General features: G+C 49.6%; 1 protein-coding gene across 2 annotated transcripts in view; it reads right to left on the bottom strand.

Moving 5' to 3' along the window:
• The window catches only part of LOC115948313, an 83040-nt gene that overhangs the window by 14859 nt on the left and 50934 nt on the right, over nucleotides 1–17247 (bottom strand). Inside the window, exons 1-2 of one of the 2 annotated variants that reach the window (XM_031060168.1) lie at nucleotides 16358–16525; nucleotides 1489–1633 (exon numbers count right to left, since the gene is read on the bottom strand). In XM_031060168.1, the coding sequence (XP_030916028.1) occupies nucleotides 1489–1629 (141 nt within the window). In that variant the 5' untranslated portion in view covers nucleotides 1630–1633; nucleotides 16358–16525. Of the gene's footprint in view, nucleotides 1–1488; nucleotides 1634–16357; nucleotides 16526–17247 lie in introns of those variants that run through there. The other variant, XM_031060167.1, reaches the window with a different exon arrangement.

Genomic DNA, 17247 nt, shown 5'->3' with positions numbered 1-17247 from the left:
AGGGAAGGGAAGGGAAGGGAAGGGAAGGGAAGGGAAGGGAAGGGAAGGGAAGGGAAGAAGCAGAGTAGCATTCCTACCCTGCCATGCTGTCTTTGCACAAATCAACACACAATCATCCATATGCATATGCAGAACAAAACAAAGGCACTTGCTGACCCTCTCCCACATTCATCCATCTGCCACCATCCACAAACACAGACAAAGGCACGTCCTGCTCCCACCTTCACTGTGGGCAGTTGGAATGCGGGCTTGCCACGCGCAGCTCAGCCCACATGCTGGGCTGACTCCTCACACACAGAACAATGGATGATGTGCGAGTAAATAGAACAACACCTTGTAACTTTCCTTCAAATTCAATAAATGTAATCAGTGCATTGTGTCCATATATATTGCAATGTATGTATTGATATATGAACATATATGATATAGAATAGATATAGATATATTAACATATTCATAGGAATATATTTATCATCACCACATCAAATGAAACAAAATGTCTCCACTTTGACCAATAAAGGGGACACCCCCCAACTCTATTTTAAATTATGTCCTCTGAGCTGCTTTAGACAAACCAGAAGTGCTGAGCATCCAATATGCTGGTACCTGGTGCTCCAATGTCAAAAGTACCTCGTTTATTCTACCAGAACCCCAAGCATATTTCACTAGCAAGTTGTTAAAATAGACACATTTTTAATGGCGTGTGTGGTGCTGAAGGGAATGGCAAGTGGATACCAGGTTAAGCAAGTAATGCTGCAGTGTGCAGCAGCAGGAGTTCCCCAGGCTTCCAGGATCAGCTCTCCTCATCCTTGTTTGCCATGTGGCAGACAGGCTGATGGCTGCAGAGGTGGGAGCAATGTGCTTTCCCAAGCCAGGCTCACACACAGGGGCGCACACTGAGCAAAGGATCTGACTCTACAGCTTTTGAAATACAGGGGTGGGTGGTAGGGCAGGGGCAAACAGACCCAGCATGGGGTAGACAGGCACAGGCTGCCCAGCAGGCCTGCAGCAGGAACAAGGGTGCTCCCACCCTGATGTCCAGGAGCAAGCTGAGGGTTTTGTCCACAGCAGCATGGCTGAACAGGTCTGAGCAATCCTAATCTCCTGGCTCACAGCATGTAAATGTCACCACTAGCCAGAACAGCTCTGCCCCGAGGCAGTGTTTTTGTGGCCATCCTCTTCTTGTCTCTCCAAGGTCAGCAGCAGAGCAACACCCACAACATCTGTGCATGACAGCCATCACACCCCCACAGCCACTGAAATCCCACCACCCATTAACAGCCAGCAGAGCTGTAGCCATCTCCCTGCTGCCTCCCATCTTCCCTCCTCACTGGGAGGCGACAGACTCTACCGTCACATCTTCAGCCCTTCCTTATGCTGCCATGTAAACAAGAGCAGCAGATTATTATTACTGCTATGAATGCAGCAAGTAGAGTTCCCTTCTCAGCCTGGGCTGCTGAGCTCGAGTGGACTGGTATCTTCTCCTACCTGCTCCAAGCTCCCTTCCGTAGCTGGTGGCTGGCCCCCGGGTCCTGGCTGAGCTGCTGCTCTGGCTGCATTTCTGCTCCAGGTCTGCCTGCCTCTCCCTCTGCTTGGTCTGCAGTTGATAGATCCTCTGCTCTTGAGCATCCAGCTATTGACCCGCCCAGGGAAAGAAAGAAAAAATGGAAAAAAAAATCAATTAATACTAAACGGCTTAACAAAACCCCGAACAGCACAGACCTGATGCTGCTGGGGGTGGAGATTGGCGGGAGGAGACACCCCCCACACATTAGCTGCAAAAATCTGATGTTCTGGGGACAGGAAGCCAATATGGTAGGTGTGATTTGACATGCTTGCCCGCAGCAGGCAGACATGTCCAGTTCAGGAAAGCAGAAACCCTGCTGGCTGGGGCCCCTGCCTCTGCTCACAGGAGGGGTGTCAGACCCCCGCAGTGAGGGAAGCAAAGAGCAGCTGAGCAAGACCAAAATTATTCTAACCAGTAACCAAACACCCAGCTCCTGTTGCAGCTGCGTGCTCAGCTCTTCAGGCATTTTCCCTGTGTCTGCTGTCCTCAGAGCAGAGCAGAAGGGGCTCGGGCACCCCACAGCCTGTCTATCTGTCTGAACAGGGGCAGCTCGAAGGGTTCAGCCTATTCATTTCTTGGTGTTCCAGCTCTAAGGTGTTTGCACAAGGTGGAAGCAGGGAAGAATCATAATTGTCAAGGATGCCAAGGAGCATCAGCATGACAAGACTCAAGTGTTGACCCCAGCGTGGAGCCACTCTCCCTGCCACCTTGGCCATTTAGTCCTCAGGGATGCTGCTCATCTTCTTGTGATGGGCCAGAGAAGGCACAGTCAGCAGGCACTGTATGGCTCCTGCCCTGCTAAGGATGGGGAGGCAAGAGAAAATGCTGCCCAGGCAGCTTAGGAGTTGGTCTGCTTGGTGGTTTAAATGCAGCATACAAACTCCTCTGCATTGCTGGCTGGGGATTGCTCTGCCATGACCAAGGGTCCTGTGTGCAGGTGAGAGCAGCATCCTCCTTCTGCTGCTCAGGTATACGCACAAGCAGCCCTGTGTCCTGGAAAAAGGGGTCTCCAGAGCTTCTTGCAAGCACTGCCTGGCCACTGCCACCTTGGCTCAAGCTGGCAGCCCCCCTGCCCTCAGGCAGGCCCTGCTGCATGGGGGGTTCTCCCAAGAGCAATGTTTCCCAGGAGCTTCTCCCTCGGGGCATGTGTCCATCTGTCCTTCCAGCACTGCTACTGCCCCTGGACCTCCTGGGCCCACTTGTGCTCCACAGTGGTGCCAGGAACAGCTGGGTGCTGCCAGCAACACTGCCAACATCCAGCAGCACTGGCAGCAACAGAGGGGCCTCACCAATGTTCACTGACTTGCTAAACCTACAGAGGATTTCAATATTAATTCATGCTAACTGATTAGTAAAACATATTTATTGAAGACTGTCACCCTGATGTCAACATTCAATAAATATACTAATAATCAATTTGCATGTAATTAACACAAAATCATGTTAATGTCTACATTAAAGATGTGTTTCAGCACACACAGGCAGTGCACAGCCCATGGTGCCAGGTCCTGGCTTCCCCTGATGGGAGGGCTGAGTGGTGTGCCAGGTCACAGGGGGGCACTGGGAGGTCCTTGGCAGAAGGGTGAGCATCCAGCAGCACCAGGAGACTGGATGGATTCCAAAATCATAAGCTCACAAAGCTTTGTCAACAGGGATAATGAGAGATACATTAGAGATGGAGAGGAGCTGATGTCTCCCCCTCATCATTCCCCTCTCCCAGCTGCCAGGCAGGTGAGTTGGCTTGGCAGGCAGGTGATTCTAGGATTTCCAGTGCAATGAAGCTGCCTGCCAGCTCTCGGGCACCAGGAGTGCCTGTGACAGCAGGGCATGTCACATCACTTGGCTCCACGGAGCAGCCTCTGCCTGTGGGTCTGAGGTCACCTAGGGGTGCACCCTGCCCACAGCAGCACTGCCTGCCCTGGCTTCCCTCCCTCCCCTGCCATCCAGACAAGCCCTCCTTTCTTCTGTCCCAGCGCAGCCCCACACAGCGATGCGCTTGCAGCAGGAAAGGAGGTGGCATGTTTAGGGTGAGCATCCCCCACCCCCACCCCTTCTCCTCTCATTTAAGTGGAATCAATTGTGCCATTTCTGCTTTGCTTTTCAAAAGCAATTACTTTCATGTCATTTTTACAGACATGCACGGAGAGAGAGAGAGTGAGGGCTTGATTATGCCCCCTCCCATCCCCACCGTACGGCTTCCGCAGCGTGGTGGAGTATTAAATTAAATGAGGTATCTATGGAGCGGCGATGGTTTCAGGTCAGAGGCGCTGCGGAAAGCTGTATGCTGCACTGCTCCTGTATATGTAAATGGATATATTAAAACCACTGATGTCAACTTGCAGCACTCATCTCTTCTGCTCTCGGGTGATCAAAGCTGATTGCAGAGGCAATTACTGCGAAGGAAAAGAAAATCACGGCCTCCTGCTCATCCCTGAGCTACTGGAGTTTAATTGCTTAGTGTAGCTGAAGCTGCCTCTCCATCTCCCTGGTATGCACACACACATGTGGGAGCATCTCACGCCTAGAGACAGACAGCAATGGGCATTTCTGGGGAGGGGTGGGGAGAAGCACCCGAAGCAGGGGAAGACCACAACATGAAAAATAATGATGCTTAAAAATGAATTAGACCACTACAGCAGGCAGGGCTGTATCTTAGCAAGCCGCTGGATCGATAGCACAGGCAAACAGGGCAGCATAAATACATGCCTGTGAGACAGCCTCTCCTGCTCTGTGGTCTCTGGTCCAGGATTTACAGTAAGGGTGCTTCAGTCTTTTACAGGATTTGGCTAATCAGACTCCCAAAATCTGGTGACACAGGTAAGAATCACGACCCCTGTTTTACAGCTGAAATCACTTGAAAGGAAGATGTTGGTGCTGTCCTGAGGAGTCCCAGCTCCTCACCCTGGTCTTACCTTTGTGTTTCACGTGGGATTCTGCAGGTGTACCACAAAGGCAGGGAACACTGTAATGCAAACACAACACTTGGCCAAGTTGCCATCAGGCCTGTGCCACACACCTGCCCAGGTTGCCCATGTGTAGCACGGGGTCACCTCAGTGCTGGTCAGGCTTTGGCTGTGGAGCCTGATCTGCTCTGAAGCAGGGCTGAGCATGTGCCCTTTGTATGCACACCTGTACCTGGCCTGAAGCAGGGCTGAGCAAAGGGTAAGGCACCAGATCTGCCACTAACATGTAACAAGGGAGCAGAGGGGCACGAAAGAAGGTGGGGAGGGGGACAAACAAAAGCTCTGCCTTCCCACCTGCAGGAAGCCACAGCCACCCCTGTGGCACCGCGGGGGCGTTGGCACCACACTCACACAAGGCAGGAGAGACCCCAAGGGTGTCCTGTCTGCTGAGACCCAGTTCTCTCTGGTGGCTGTGGCTCTCCTCCAGCCTTGGCCAGGATGAGTGCTCCTGTGAAACCATCCTCACCTGACACCTGGGGAATAGGACAGAGACAGAGAAATCCAGGTGCTGCAGTGCATGGCCAGAGCAGCCACCAGCAGCAATTCCCTCAAAGGCAGAGGAACAAAACCACCTAATGTGAGAACAGTTCTACCATCTCACAGCTGCATTTGGGAATGATGAGGCTGGCCCCCAACAGAAAGTTACTTCTGAATTTTTGACCCTTGAGAGTTTTGCTTTTGTGCTTTTCTCCTGAACCACTGGAAAGTGAAGAATAGGTTTGTTGTTTTTTTTTTATTGCAACCAAAGCCTGAGATTCTGTTCTTCCTGCTTGATTTTACAACAGGGGTTTCAAAAAATCAACAGAAAATCAGGAAACCCAGAAATGAGCCTTGTGATCTGCTGTGGCTGCAGGAGTGCCAGAAGCCCTGAGCAGTGCTGCCGGGCCCCTGCCCATGGGTGGGCTCTGCCACGCAGCCTCCTCCCTGCCCTGTGAATCCAGATTCTCAACTCAAGGGTGCAATTCCTTTTTTATGAGCTGCCTGTCTCTTTTTGTTTAGCTAAGAGTGCTTGGAGCCCTTCCCCCACCTCCTTTTCCACTGCTGCTCTGGTTTTATTCAATTCAACACTTGAGGGAACTGCAGATGAAATGTCTCTGAATCTAAATTGCCAGCGATAGATCTAACAGCCTTTTTCCCTCTCCCCTCCCCGAGCTCCCTCAGACAGAGAGCTCCAGCACATTGTCACAGTGCAGAAGGGCAGCCCCAGGATGGGAGCACACCCCCCTGCCTCACGTGCAGGCAGGTGAGGGCACTGGGCAGCCCCTCGCTGCTGCTCCTGCCTGTGTGCCCCAGCACTGCCAGCCTTGCTGTGCAGCTGCTGATGCCGGGCGGCCAAATGGTGTGGGAAAGGCTGGGAAAGGCTAAACTTTTTCCTTCCATAGGGAAAACCCTTGACCTTAGAGCATAGAAAAGTAGTCAAAAGGAAAAATAAGGCAAAGAGAAAGGAGGAATCAAAGCTGGGAGACACAGAAGAATTAGAAGCCCGAGGGAGTCTGTGCACAAGGAAGAGGCTCTTGAGCAGTCCTGTGGAGCAGCTCCCTCCACAGAGCTGGGATTCATGGCATTATCTTCATGCTGGGGAAATTAAATTATTTTTGTCCTTTGGCTTCAGAGAAAAATAATAAAATATTGTCGGAATATTACTGAAACAATAAATATTTTTTTCTGAGTTTGGAGACAGAAGGTGAAGCACTAAGTGTAATGAGAAATTAAATACTTCACTGGACTCTAAAGCCTGGTAATACTGAAACCTAAAGACTAAGCTTAAAAATATCAACTTTGCAATGTAAATATTATTCTATGGAAAATACCAGTTAGAGTGTTAATTCACAGCTGTAAATGGTGCCCGTTTCCACTCAGATAACAAAAACCCCAACTGACCTCTGTCTTGATCCCATAGTCCTTAAGTCCCATTCACTCCTCATACACAGGTGGTATAGAAAATTCCCTTCCAATGGAAGGAGATGTTGAGAACAAAACAAATAAATGGAGTACAAAAATAAACATATCAAGAAGCATCATGCTGACTGCATTATAGCTTTTCATACTAAGTTAAAAGAAAATCTGACTCTGGGTATCTGTTATGAGAACAGAATCCTGCTGTAGAATCTGTGGCCTGTCCAGGGTCTGGAACCGTGCAGGTTTCCACAGAAATCTGGCTTATTATTTGCAGTGAGAGCTTCCTCATCACAAGAGGTTTTCTGCTGTGGATCCAGCATTTTTACACCTGTCATGAGGAATAATGAGACAGCCTGGCTTGGTTTGAAGCACTGGAAAGGGCACTGCTGGGAAAATGTGTGTTTTCACACACTGTGTGTGAAAAGGAGTGGAAAAGGGATCATGTGGCAACATCTGAACACCACCAAGACAGTCCCTCTGGCAGAGCTCTGGATTGCATCAGTGGAAAAGTCGGGGTTTTCTGATGAAACAAGAAATCTGCTCCTAGGCAGCTCAGATAATGTAAATCTTCCCTGCGTGATTCGCTGCGTCCTGATTTGCTGGGCAAAGGGTGCAAAGATTCCCCTCGCTGCAGCACCCTCAGCTCGGGCTGGAGAATCAGGGGGTGACACACGAAACACCCGCCACTGGGCACACACTGAAGTGACAAGCACAGGCTCTGGTGTTCAGGAGCAATGGATCTGTGCAGCCTCTGTGAGCATCACATGGATGCTGGATGCTGAGGAAGGGGAAGCAGAAGCTGTAAAATGACTACACTCATGGCAGTGGCAGCCCCATGGGCACATTGAGGGCTGCCAGTGGAGCCCCCCTCCCAGGAGAGCTCCCAATGGCACTGAGCTTCTGGCAGAACCTCGTCACCATTGCTGACAGGTTTCAAGGTGAGATGGAAAAGTATCACAGAGCTTAAAGTAAAACATAGGAGGAAGACTTTAACCTCACTGTACAATCATGCTAGCTTTGTCAGAATAAAAGCCAGAGCCAAATCCTGCTGCCTCACAACTTCCCACTCAGGAAAGTGCTCAGGCACAGACATTTTCCATTGGCTGCCCCTGGCAGGCACAAGGGAGAGACTCCAGCATCATGTCAGCACAGCAGCAGCACCAACAAATGCTGCAGCAGTAGTGCAAGGCTGTCGTGACGCAAAGCAACAAGGTCACACGATATGTCCAAGAGCCCTTGGAAAGGCAAAGGCTCTCAAGATATTGCAGAGGGAAGCTCAGAATTGCCCTCAGTTCATTAGGCTTTGCCTGAGGGGTTTTCTTCCAATATTAACTACAAACAAGCTTAAGGTTTCGTGCATGCAATGCAGAAAGGTGAAGGAGAAGGTTTACCAAAAGCCATTTGTAAACATGCTAAGGTAATTCCTATCTGTTTTTAAAACTCATCAAATATCCTGCGTACTAAGTCGCCTAAAACAAGACCGTTGAAAAAGATCTGTCAATACAACTGCATCTTTTTCTGCATAGAAATTTTACATCAATGCTGTCTAAGAGTCTGTGCATAAATTACAGATGGCAGAACACAGAGTGCAATTTCCTTCCCTCCAGGCACCGACACTGTGTTCCCCTGCAGCCGCCTGCTCCTCCGAGCTTTATGACCCCGGTGAGATGAGCTCTCGCTGGTTTTTTCCTCGTTACATTCTGATATTTCAAAGCATGGCCTGTTCTCACTCCCATCTCCCTGCTTCACATTATTAATGAATTGGAAAGCAGACATCATTAGTTTTTGGAGACCATTTCTTTTAAAATTTACAGAACCCTTCATGTGAATCCCCAGAGCCAGTCTGCTGTTCTCATCTTGGAATCTTATTAGCATCATATCTCCTGGATCCTGCCATGCAAACTGCATTGCTATGCACTTTCCAGCACTTGACCCTTTTGCGGACGGAATTAATTTTCTCTTTGAAGCTGGAGCAGCATGCTGTTGTGCTTGTTAAAGGAATAAAACTCATGGTGGAAGAGAGGAAATAAGCAGAGGTTATTCTCAGTTAAATATAGGCCACAATGAGTTTTATATAGGCAGGCTGAGAGAGATTGGCCAAAAGAAATAATAGATTGATGATGCTTTATTACCAGAAACACTTCCCAAAATAGCAGGCAAATAAACTGATGGATAATGCTCACTGGGAATTTCTGGGTTTAGCTTCTCCTGTTCAGCAGCATCACCCTTCTTTGCAACAATCTGAATCTGCCACCTGTTTCAGTTTCCAAAATACCCCCAGAGTTCTGGTGAATTAATGGTGACTTTTGGTGGAATTAATCTGAAAAATGCAAAGAACCAGAATTTGCTCCTTGCTCCCGGCAATGGAAAGGTGCCCAACTTCCTATGAAGTGCCTAAATGAAAGCCCTGGTACAAAGAGGTCTTTCTCTAAAAGAGTGTAATATCTAGCTCCCCAAGAACATCTGCGCCATTGTTAATATCCTCTTAAAAGGCACAACGTCCCTAACACCTGAAGTAAAGTAGTACTAGAAAATGTAAAGTGTTTGTTGCTCAGTCTGGGCTATTTCTTATTGCACAGGACTCCCGGAACTGAAAAACGTCCCTCCCTCATCTGCAGTGTTTTTACAATTTTGTTTCTGCTGTCTGGTTTCAGCAGCAATCTTTACTATGACTGCTCTAGAGGAAATTCCTTAGATGAAGACTTCATCCCTTTCCAAAAACTCATCAGGAATATGTTAAGAAAAACAGCAGAAATTTATTTAAATAACTTGCAAAAAATACAAAGCCAGAGAGCCCAGAATAGCAGAGCAATTCTTACACCTCCACTATCAGTAATAGGATCGGGCTGCACTCAGGAACTGGAACAGGTTCACACCCCTGGCTGTGGGGTGGGTCCCCAGTTTAAACCAATAGCTGACTGGATTGCTCTTTCCTCATGGCTGTGCAGTGGTCCAAGTGACAGGAGGAAAGAGGAATCCAGCTCATCCCAATCACACAAGGAAGCCACAACCCTGGAGTCCTACTCATGTCATGGAATCTAAAGGAAGAGTAAAAACTCCTGAGCCAGGCAGGACTGAAGCAATTCATTCCCCTCTGCACACACCTACCCTGTCCATCCGAGCCAGCCCAGAGCTCAGCCCTGGAGATGGTCTTTGCCTTTGAAGGCTGGTTTTATCTCATTTAGCTCACAAACAGCCAAATCTTGACAGCACCATCCAGACATTTCTTCCAACACTCCAGAAGCCATGTCAGAGGCATACCCAGCACCCCAACCACCTCTCCCTCCCCTTCCTATCTTGCCATGACCCATAACATTGGTCTGCCTAGGAAAGAAAAGATCCCAGGCACAGGTTCCTCAGGCAGTGGTGGGACAGTGCCTCATGGTGAATAGCAAACTCAAATGCATTTTCCAGGCTACTGTGCTAGCAACACTGGGTGAGCGAGTATCATGCCCATCACCTTATCCTTTAACCTGTCCTCCAAAGAGTGAGAGCTGGTACTCACTCTCCTCCCCTCTTCACCTTCTGGAAGCGTGGCAGCTGGTGCAGAATGATTCAGGCAAACGGTGTTACAGCAGCAGCACGAGTGCCAGAGACAGACTGGCAAGAGCTTATGAATAGCACAGAGGATGATCTATAGCCAAAGCCATGGGCAAGTGCTAGCCATTAGTCTGGGTGCTGGTAATGCACTCCCTGAGTCCATTACTCACCAATCCATCAGGCAGCCTGCTACAGACAGAGAGATTCCAGCACTTCTAAATCTGCAAAGCGATGGCTGGCAGCCTGCACTACATGCCCTAGGTTACAAGGGCATGGAGGAAGACAATTCATTTTATGTCATAGCCAGTATTTCTTCTTCTCCTTTTCTGTGTGTACCTAAGAAATGGACCTTCTATTATCTGCAGATTGATAGCCAAGAGAATGCTCTGGTGTCTCTGATCACATTTACTACTGAGAAAGCTTTCAAAGGATGATGAACCTCGCAGTTCTCATTAGGTGGACTAAGTATGGAAACATGCACAAGTGCAGATGGAATTTCTCAATTTATGAACAGCGCTTACAGTAGAACTATTTTAGAAAAACACTACAATTACAAGACATTATTGGAACATTGGATATGACAGAATCAAGCTTGCCAAAATAATCTGGGATCTTCTGCATAAGCATTTGCTATGGGCTCTGATGCACATCACACACTATCCTGTACTTATTAATTCATACATGCACAGAAAAGGCATCAGTCAGTGCTTCCTACCACAGCTCAGTGTGTGGCTCCAGCTCCAACTTGCATTTAGTGCCCACTTTTCAAACCTCTCACAGAACTTTGCTATTAATCTGCTTGTGACATTTCTATGACATTCATCACTCTCATTCTCCAAAGGCAGTCCCTAATCTCAACACCCTTGCAAGAAAAAAGTTTCATCATCTGCACTTTCCAAGTGCCAAGTAGAGACACAGAGAGACTCAAGAGCAAGACTTGTCCTCTAATTTTGGTTCAAGGCGTCTAGCTCTAATTTGTGATGCACTTAACAACTTTATAGCACTTTGTATGTTTAATGCAAAGCTGTGAGTGCTCAGCAATTCCACAAAGAAATACATTCCTGCTCTGGCTGCGGACAAGGAGCTGTCTGCAAGGATCCTGGCCTGTGTGCTGCCTCCAGTGACACAACCACCACTCCACCCCTGTGGCTGCATCTGGCACTAAAGGCCACCCCAGGCCACTCCAGGCAGCTCTGGAGCCACTGCTTGCCATCCACCAACACTTTCAGGTTCCACAACAGAGGGGTGAGGAACCCCTCACATGACAAGCACCCTCCATGTTTGCCACATGCTGATCCATTTCCATTGCAGGATCTGTGCACACAGCAGGCCACCAAAGAACAGGCACTCACACCTGAGGCTGGGCTGAGTCACACCAGCATGGCAGGTCCTGTGGTTTGGGAATGTAGGCCAAGAAATGTCAAGCAATCAAAAAGAGAATCTTTCCATGGAAAATGTCAATACTACTTTTATGTAACAATATAAGTCAATATTTACATGCAAATTAAACACAGGAACTTCACACATTACTATACAAATAAGAAATTAATTTTGAATACCTGGTTCTAGGCACCTCTTTAACTTTCCTTTGCTACAGCCAAAGTCTGTAATGATGAACACACCAAACCCTCCCTGTTCTCCAACCTGATGCTATTTTCCCCATCCACAGCTGCCTTGACATCTGTTTTAACTTTGTATTCAAGAGTCTGAGCATAAATAGGAAATGCCACTCATGTCCAACACAGGTGGATTCATGTTGCAGTAAGCACCTGAAATTTCTCATTTCATGCATTTTGAACACCCAGATTTGTAATTCAAAACGAATGACATGTTTTGGTTTGTTTTCCTTTCTGGAAGCCAGTCTGGCCATAGAAGAAACAGGCATGAGAAGCATGAGGCATGGCCAACACAACCATTGGAGCTCCCACTCCCTGCCTGGCCAGAATGAGGACTGGGAAGCAGGGAAATGGAAGAACAAATGACAAATGGAAAAACCATGCAAAGGAAAGCATATGAGCCTGGCAGAACTAAAATCAAAGCTCTGTCATCCCAAGGAGCATCACCATCCCAAAGAAGGAGGAAGAGGCACACAGTGATGCAATGGGAGCAGTAGGAATTCATTTGCCTTGGAGGCATCCCTACACATGAACTCACACAGGCACAGAGGAAACCTCACTCTGCTATTGCTGCAGAGAGCCCTCACCCTCAGGCTACCCCTAAAGCAGGCATTAACCTACTTATTGTGCCCTGGGGCAGTCTGTAGGGTGAGGAAGCTGCCTGTTTGGGAGGAAGGGGAGCAGATGTCACCTCAGTACAGTATCTGAGTACAATATTCTACGGTCACCTGAGAGCAACAACATGAACCTCTTGTCATTTTGGCAGAGTTGGGCTAAGGCAGGGTACCCTCCCATCCTTGTTTTGAGCCATCTCCATCCTGAACTTCATTAGAACAGAAGTGTCACCATTTTAGGAGCCCTTTTCTGGGGCAGCTTTGGAAACTTCAGCTTCTTCCTTCTGCCATTAAAGCTCTCTGAGCAGTGAGGACCCAGGCTGAGTCACCTGTGCCAGGTCTGTTCTGCTCACCTCACAGGATGGGAGAGGGACAAGGGACGTGACCACCCACTCAGTTTGCAAAACCCTCCCAAATCTCAGCTGCTCTCAAAGAGCCAAACACCACCTGCCAAAGTGGGGGAGTGCCAAATCCCCCTTCTCTGGGCATACGCTCGTGAGTGTGAGCAGCCTTTGTCCCTTCAGAAGATTTGTCCTGCATCACCCTTTTCTCTGGCTCACCACCAACCCCCAAGAACCTGCTGCTATCCCAGATCTTCAGGATCAAACACCAGTGCTTCCATTCAAGTGTATGATGGCAGCAGCAGGAGATCCTGCTGTGGTTTGTAGCAGGGGTCATCATGGTGCTTCCTTTGAGACACATCTGTAGGTACTGGAGCAGAAAGTCCCAGCGCTGGGTCTGGGGACAGCACAGTGACAGCGGCAAAGCAAAGCAAACAGAATCACTGAGCTGGCAAAGCGAGTGGGCACCACTAGGCTGGGCAAAGCAGGAGAAAGGGCGACAGAGAGCCTGGGCAGCAGGAGCCACAGGCAGCGTGTGAGCAGGCAGACAGGGGAGCAGCAGCTGGCACTGACTGGCACTGCCGAGTCACCGCAGGGATCACCTGCAGCAGCACTGCTGGCTTGGCTGGAGGGCTTCCACCTGTGTGTGACAGCTGCAGCCAGTGCTGCTCCTCTACCTTACACTGAAATACACACTTAAGAAAGGAACACATGGTTCTAAGGAACAGAAACACCAGATCTCTCCAGATAGGAGCCTAATCCTACAAAATCTGCTCCTTCAGTCACTGAAGAAAAGTCTAAGTGGCTGAATTCCACTGAGCCAAGATATTTAACCATATAATTTCCAATCTGAGCTATCTTTACAAACACACATCAGCTGCAGTGAGCACTGTGAAGAGAGTACCAGAGCCACAAACAGGCTGGTCTGATGCTCAGGACCTTAACACCAGGATGAATCTTAACAAGGATCCTGATTTCTGCCTGGGAATTCAGCAGCCTGTCCTGTTTTGCTGAAGAAGCTGTCCACACAGCACCACTTTGTTCCCCAGGTGTGCAGCATCCTGATAAAATCTGCCTGCAGCATCTTTGATGCTTTTGAGTAATTCTTTGGATACAGAATTGTGCTGTATTGCCTCATCTCACTGAATCTTTGCCTCCATCAAACCAGCACCAGTGGTCTGGCTGCCATCCTGCCACCCTAATTTTATCTGCACCAGGAACATGGGAGCTGCACATTTACACTGTGATTGTTTTAATTTTATTTATTTTCTCTGTCCTGCAAGTGATCAGCTTGCTTCTTTTTAAAGCCTGCAGTCAGCTTTAATCTATTTAGCTGGGAATTATGAGAGATTTGTTAAAGATTTAAAGATTTTACACGCTTTGCTTAGAACTGTTTTTAACTATAACCATCAGGCAAAAAGGCCCATGCAGGCAAGCTGTTCCTAATGCTGTTCCTAATGCTGGGCACATCCATCAGGTGTGCCGAGGCTGGTGATGTGATGCCAATGGCTGATGCTCTTTGCTGGCACACTGGTGCCCTCATGGACCTGCTCAGACAGTGCTTAGAGTCTGTCTGTATGTCACCCTCCTTCTGGAAGACTAAGTAAGGCAGGGAAAAAGCTGCCAGCTCAGAATGTGGGTCATTGCATCGGCATCAGCAGCTGCCACTGCCACAGAGCTTGGCATCAACAGGAGTGGAAAATTGGGATTATCCATCCAGCCGAGGCTGGCATTGCCTGATGGTGCATGCCTTGCCCAGGAGAGGTGGCAAGGAAGCTGCAGCTTCCTGGGGGCTCTCTGTATCCTACTGCTCAAACAGCATCGGTACTGGAAGCATGGAAGCAGGAGGTGGAGTGACTCTAAGCTGAATGGGAACCCTTGTTGGAAATGATAACAACAGGCAATGCCAGTATGGCTCACTGTGCTCTGCTGGGGAGCCCCAGGCACAGAGGAGCCACAGATCCAAGGCCCTGGATCTGTGTTTCAGACAATTTATCTCATTGAGGGCCAGAGAGCAAGTCCTGCACACAAAGGCCCCAGGAAGTCTCAAGGATGGAGCTGCAGGGAATTCTTCCAATGCCACAGGTGAGGAACCACAGGAGAACTCTGGAAGAGAGCAACAGGAATCTGTCAGGTGTGCTCTGTTGAGCTGGCAAAAGCCACCACCTCAATAGAAACCCAGACCATGAACGAGCAGCAGTGTGAGAGGTTCCCCATGAGCTGTCCCTTGTTACTGACTTACAGAGACCAGACAATCCTGTCTGGCAGACAGAGGTTTTGGTTCTGGATGACCTTTCCTTCTCCCACCCAAAAAAGCTTTTTCATCCCTAAATATTCTCCAGCCCTTGGTGCAGCATCAAAACCACAACAGAACATTCATGTGTTTTGATGTTTCATAAAAATATCAGAAAGCAGCATAGAGTGTGAGCTGGGGACCAGCACCAGCCCACTGAACAGCCCAGAGCAGGATGGGGACTGGGACCAGCTCCCCATGCAGCCCTTGGCACAAGGAGTGAGACTGAGACCGGTCCCCATGCAGCCCAGGACACGCTGGGGCAGCTCCAGACACAGCATGGGCTCTCCCCAAACAGAGTGAGTACCCCTGGCACCTGCACATTGCCCCACAGCAAGAGCTCTTCCTGCCAGCCATGGCCCAGCCTTGGTGCTGGGCAGCCCTGACAGCCTGCCCATCCCTGGTCCCCATCTGGAAGACCACACCAGTCCAGTGTAGGATCTGCTGGTGCTACACTGAAGACCCCAACAGGGAAGCAGACATCCTTCTCTCCTTTCCAGCCTGCAGGAGCCTTTGTGACTAATGAAACAGGGTGGTTTGTCTTGAGGTTAAAAATCTCTGACTCCTGGCATTGCAGGATGGATCCACTGATCATGGAGCTGTGGGAAATTTCCCAGGGCCACCATCCCACTTCCTCCCACTGCTCTCAGCCCTTCCTGCTCTCCACAAAGCCCCCTACCTCCAGGGGGACACACCAGTTGTTCCCTGCCCTTGCACCTTCTCCAGGTCAGACTCAGCTGCTTTTCTGTGCCAGCAAGGACCAGCATGGGGACAGTCACCCCTGGGTGCTGGGTGACAGTCACCCCTGGGTGCTCAGTCACCCCTGGGTGCAGGGGCAGGCACCAACCCTGAGCAGCAACAAGCATAAGATGCTGCAGAGCCTGGCTGTGCTGCTGCCTCTCACTGGCGCATCACACAGACTACATGATGGTTTGCCTTGTACCTGATGTGGAGGATCTCTTCATATTCCCACACCAGAAATCTGCAGCCACAGGTAAAAGCACAGTCTATGAACTCACTGCTTTGTCCTGGGGATGCTCAGTGTGGCTGCCACTGTCACAGCCTGTACCTGCATCCACTAAACAAACCACATGCACAGCCACAGTGTTTTGAAAATGATGGAAAGTGTGAGATTCTTCACTTTGGAGACATCTAACACCAAAAATGATTTGGAACCAGGGAGACAAACATTCTCCAATTGAAACAGACTCTTGAGAACAGCAAATCACACTTTCTTGCCCAAAAGCCCTTTCAGGGACTTCCCAGAGCTGAGGAAGGCTGACACTGAGCTCTCCTGACCCCTGGGTTCTCCCATCCTGCTGCTTCTCCTCAGATGCTGCCCAGAGTGGCAGGCTGTGGTCCACACAGCTTTCCACGGACCTGCACATTATTATCTATCCCTGTGCAGACAGCTCAAAACAGTGGCTTGCCCAGGTGCAAGATCCCAAATGCACCCTCTTGGTGCTCCCCATGTCACCAGACATGCAAAGAAGAGGGAGAAAAGAAAATAAAATGTCTTAATACCTGCCTGAATGTCCGGATATTCCAGAGCCTTTCCAGTGCTGACACCGTGGCGTTGGGCAGGACCCTCCGGGTCCCTCGGCTGGCAGTGCCAGCCCTGCGCTGAGCCTGCAGCTGTCCCCAGGGTCACAGGGCTCAGATCCGAGCAGGGATGGAGCTGGCACAGAGCAAACCAGCGCTCACCTGAGCAGCGCCGGGCTCTGCGGCCGGTGACAGCCCCAGGGACGCGAGGGAGCCCGGCTGAGCCACCTGTGGGGCTGCCCGTCCATCCAGCCCGTCCGTCCGGCCCGCTGCCCGGGCCCGGCCTCCTCAGAGAAGTTCGAGGGGAGCAGGTGGGAGCGTGGTGGAGGGAGTAATGGGAAATAAATAAAGCAAGAGGACAGGGTGGGAAGGGGGGATCCACTCCCATTCCCAGACGTTTGCACTCCCAGACTCAGGCGGACTTTGCAAAGCAAGTGTGGACCCTCCTGGCAGGGCAGCCAGCAGCTGCCTCTCCACGCTGCAGTTTTTATAAATTCTGGGAAACACTTTTAGACAGACACTGGCACTCATAAATTATACAACTCATTTGCATATTCCAGTCATGAGACATTATGCAAATGTAACCTGATTTGCATAATGGATTCCTCTTGTCGCTTCACTTGCTTCATGCTTTTAAAAAACAAAATGAAATAAAATGAAAGCACAGGAAGGTGAAAGCAGCAAGTTCCCAGCGCTGCTGCGCCTCCTCCTGCCACACTGTCACCCTCACCAGCGGCACACTGGGGCAAGGGAGAGTGAAAACCCTAAGCCCAGATGGGTTATTTCTCTCGCAATCACAACAAACTAACTTTGCCTTGGTGTTGATGCTTCCCCCCAAGCGGCACCCCGGAGCCGACGAGGGCAGCCGAGTT

Source organism: Geospiza fortis, unplaced genomic scaffold (genome assembly GCF_000277835.1).
Source record: "Geospiza fortis unplaced genomic scaffold, GeoFor_1.0 scaffold102, whole genome shotgun sequence".
Classification (NCBI taxonomy): Eukaryota; Metazoa; Chordata; class Aves; order Passeriformes; family Thraupidae; genus Geospiza; species Geospiza fortis.
This window is presented reverse-complemented; position numbering and strand designations above follow the sequence as displayed.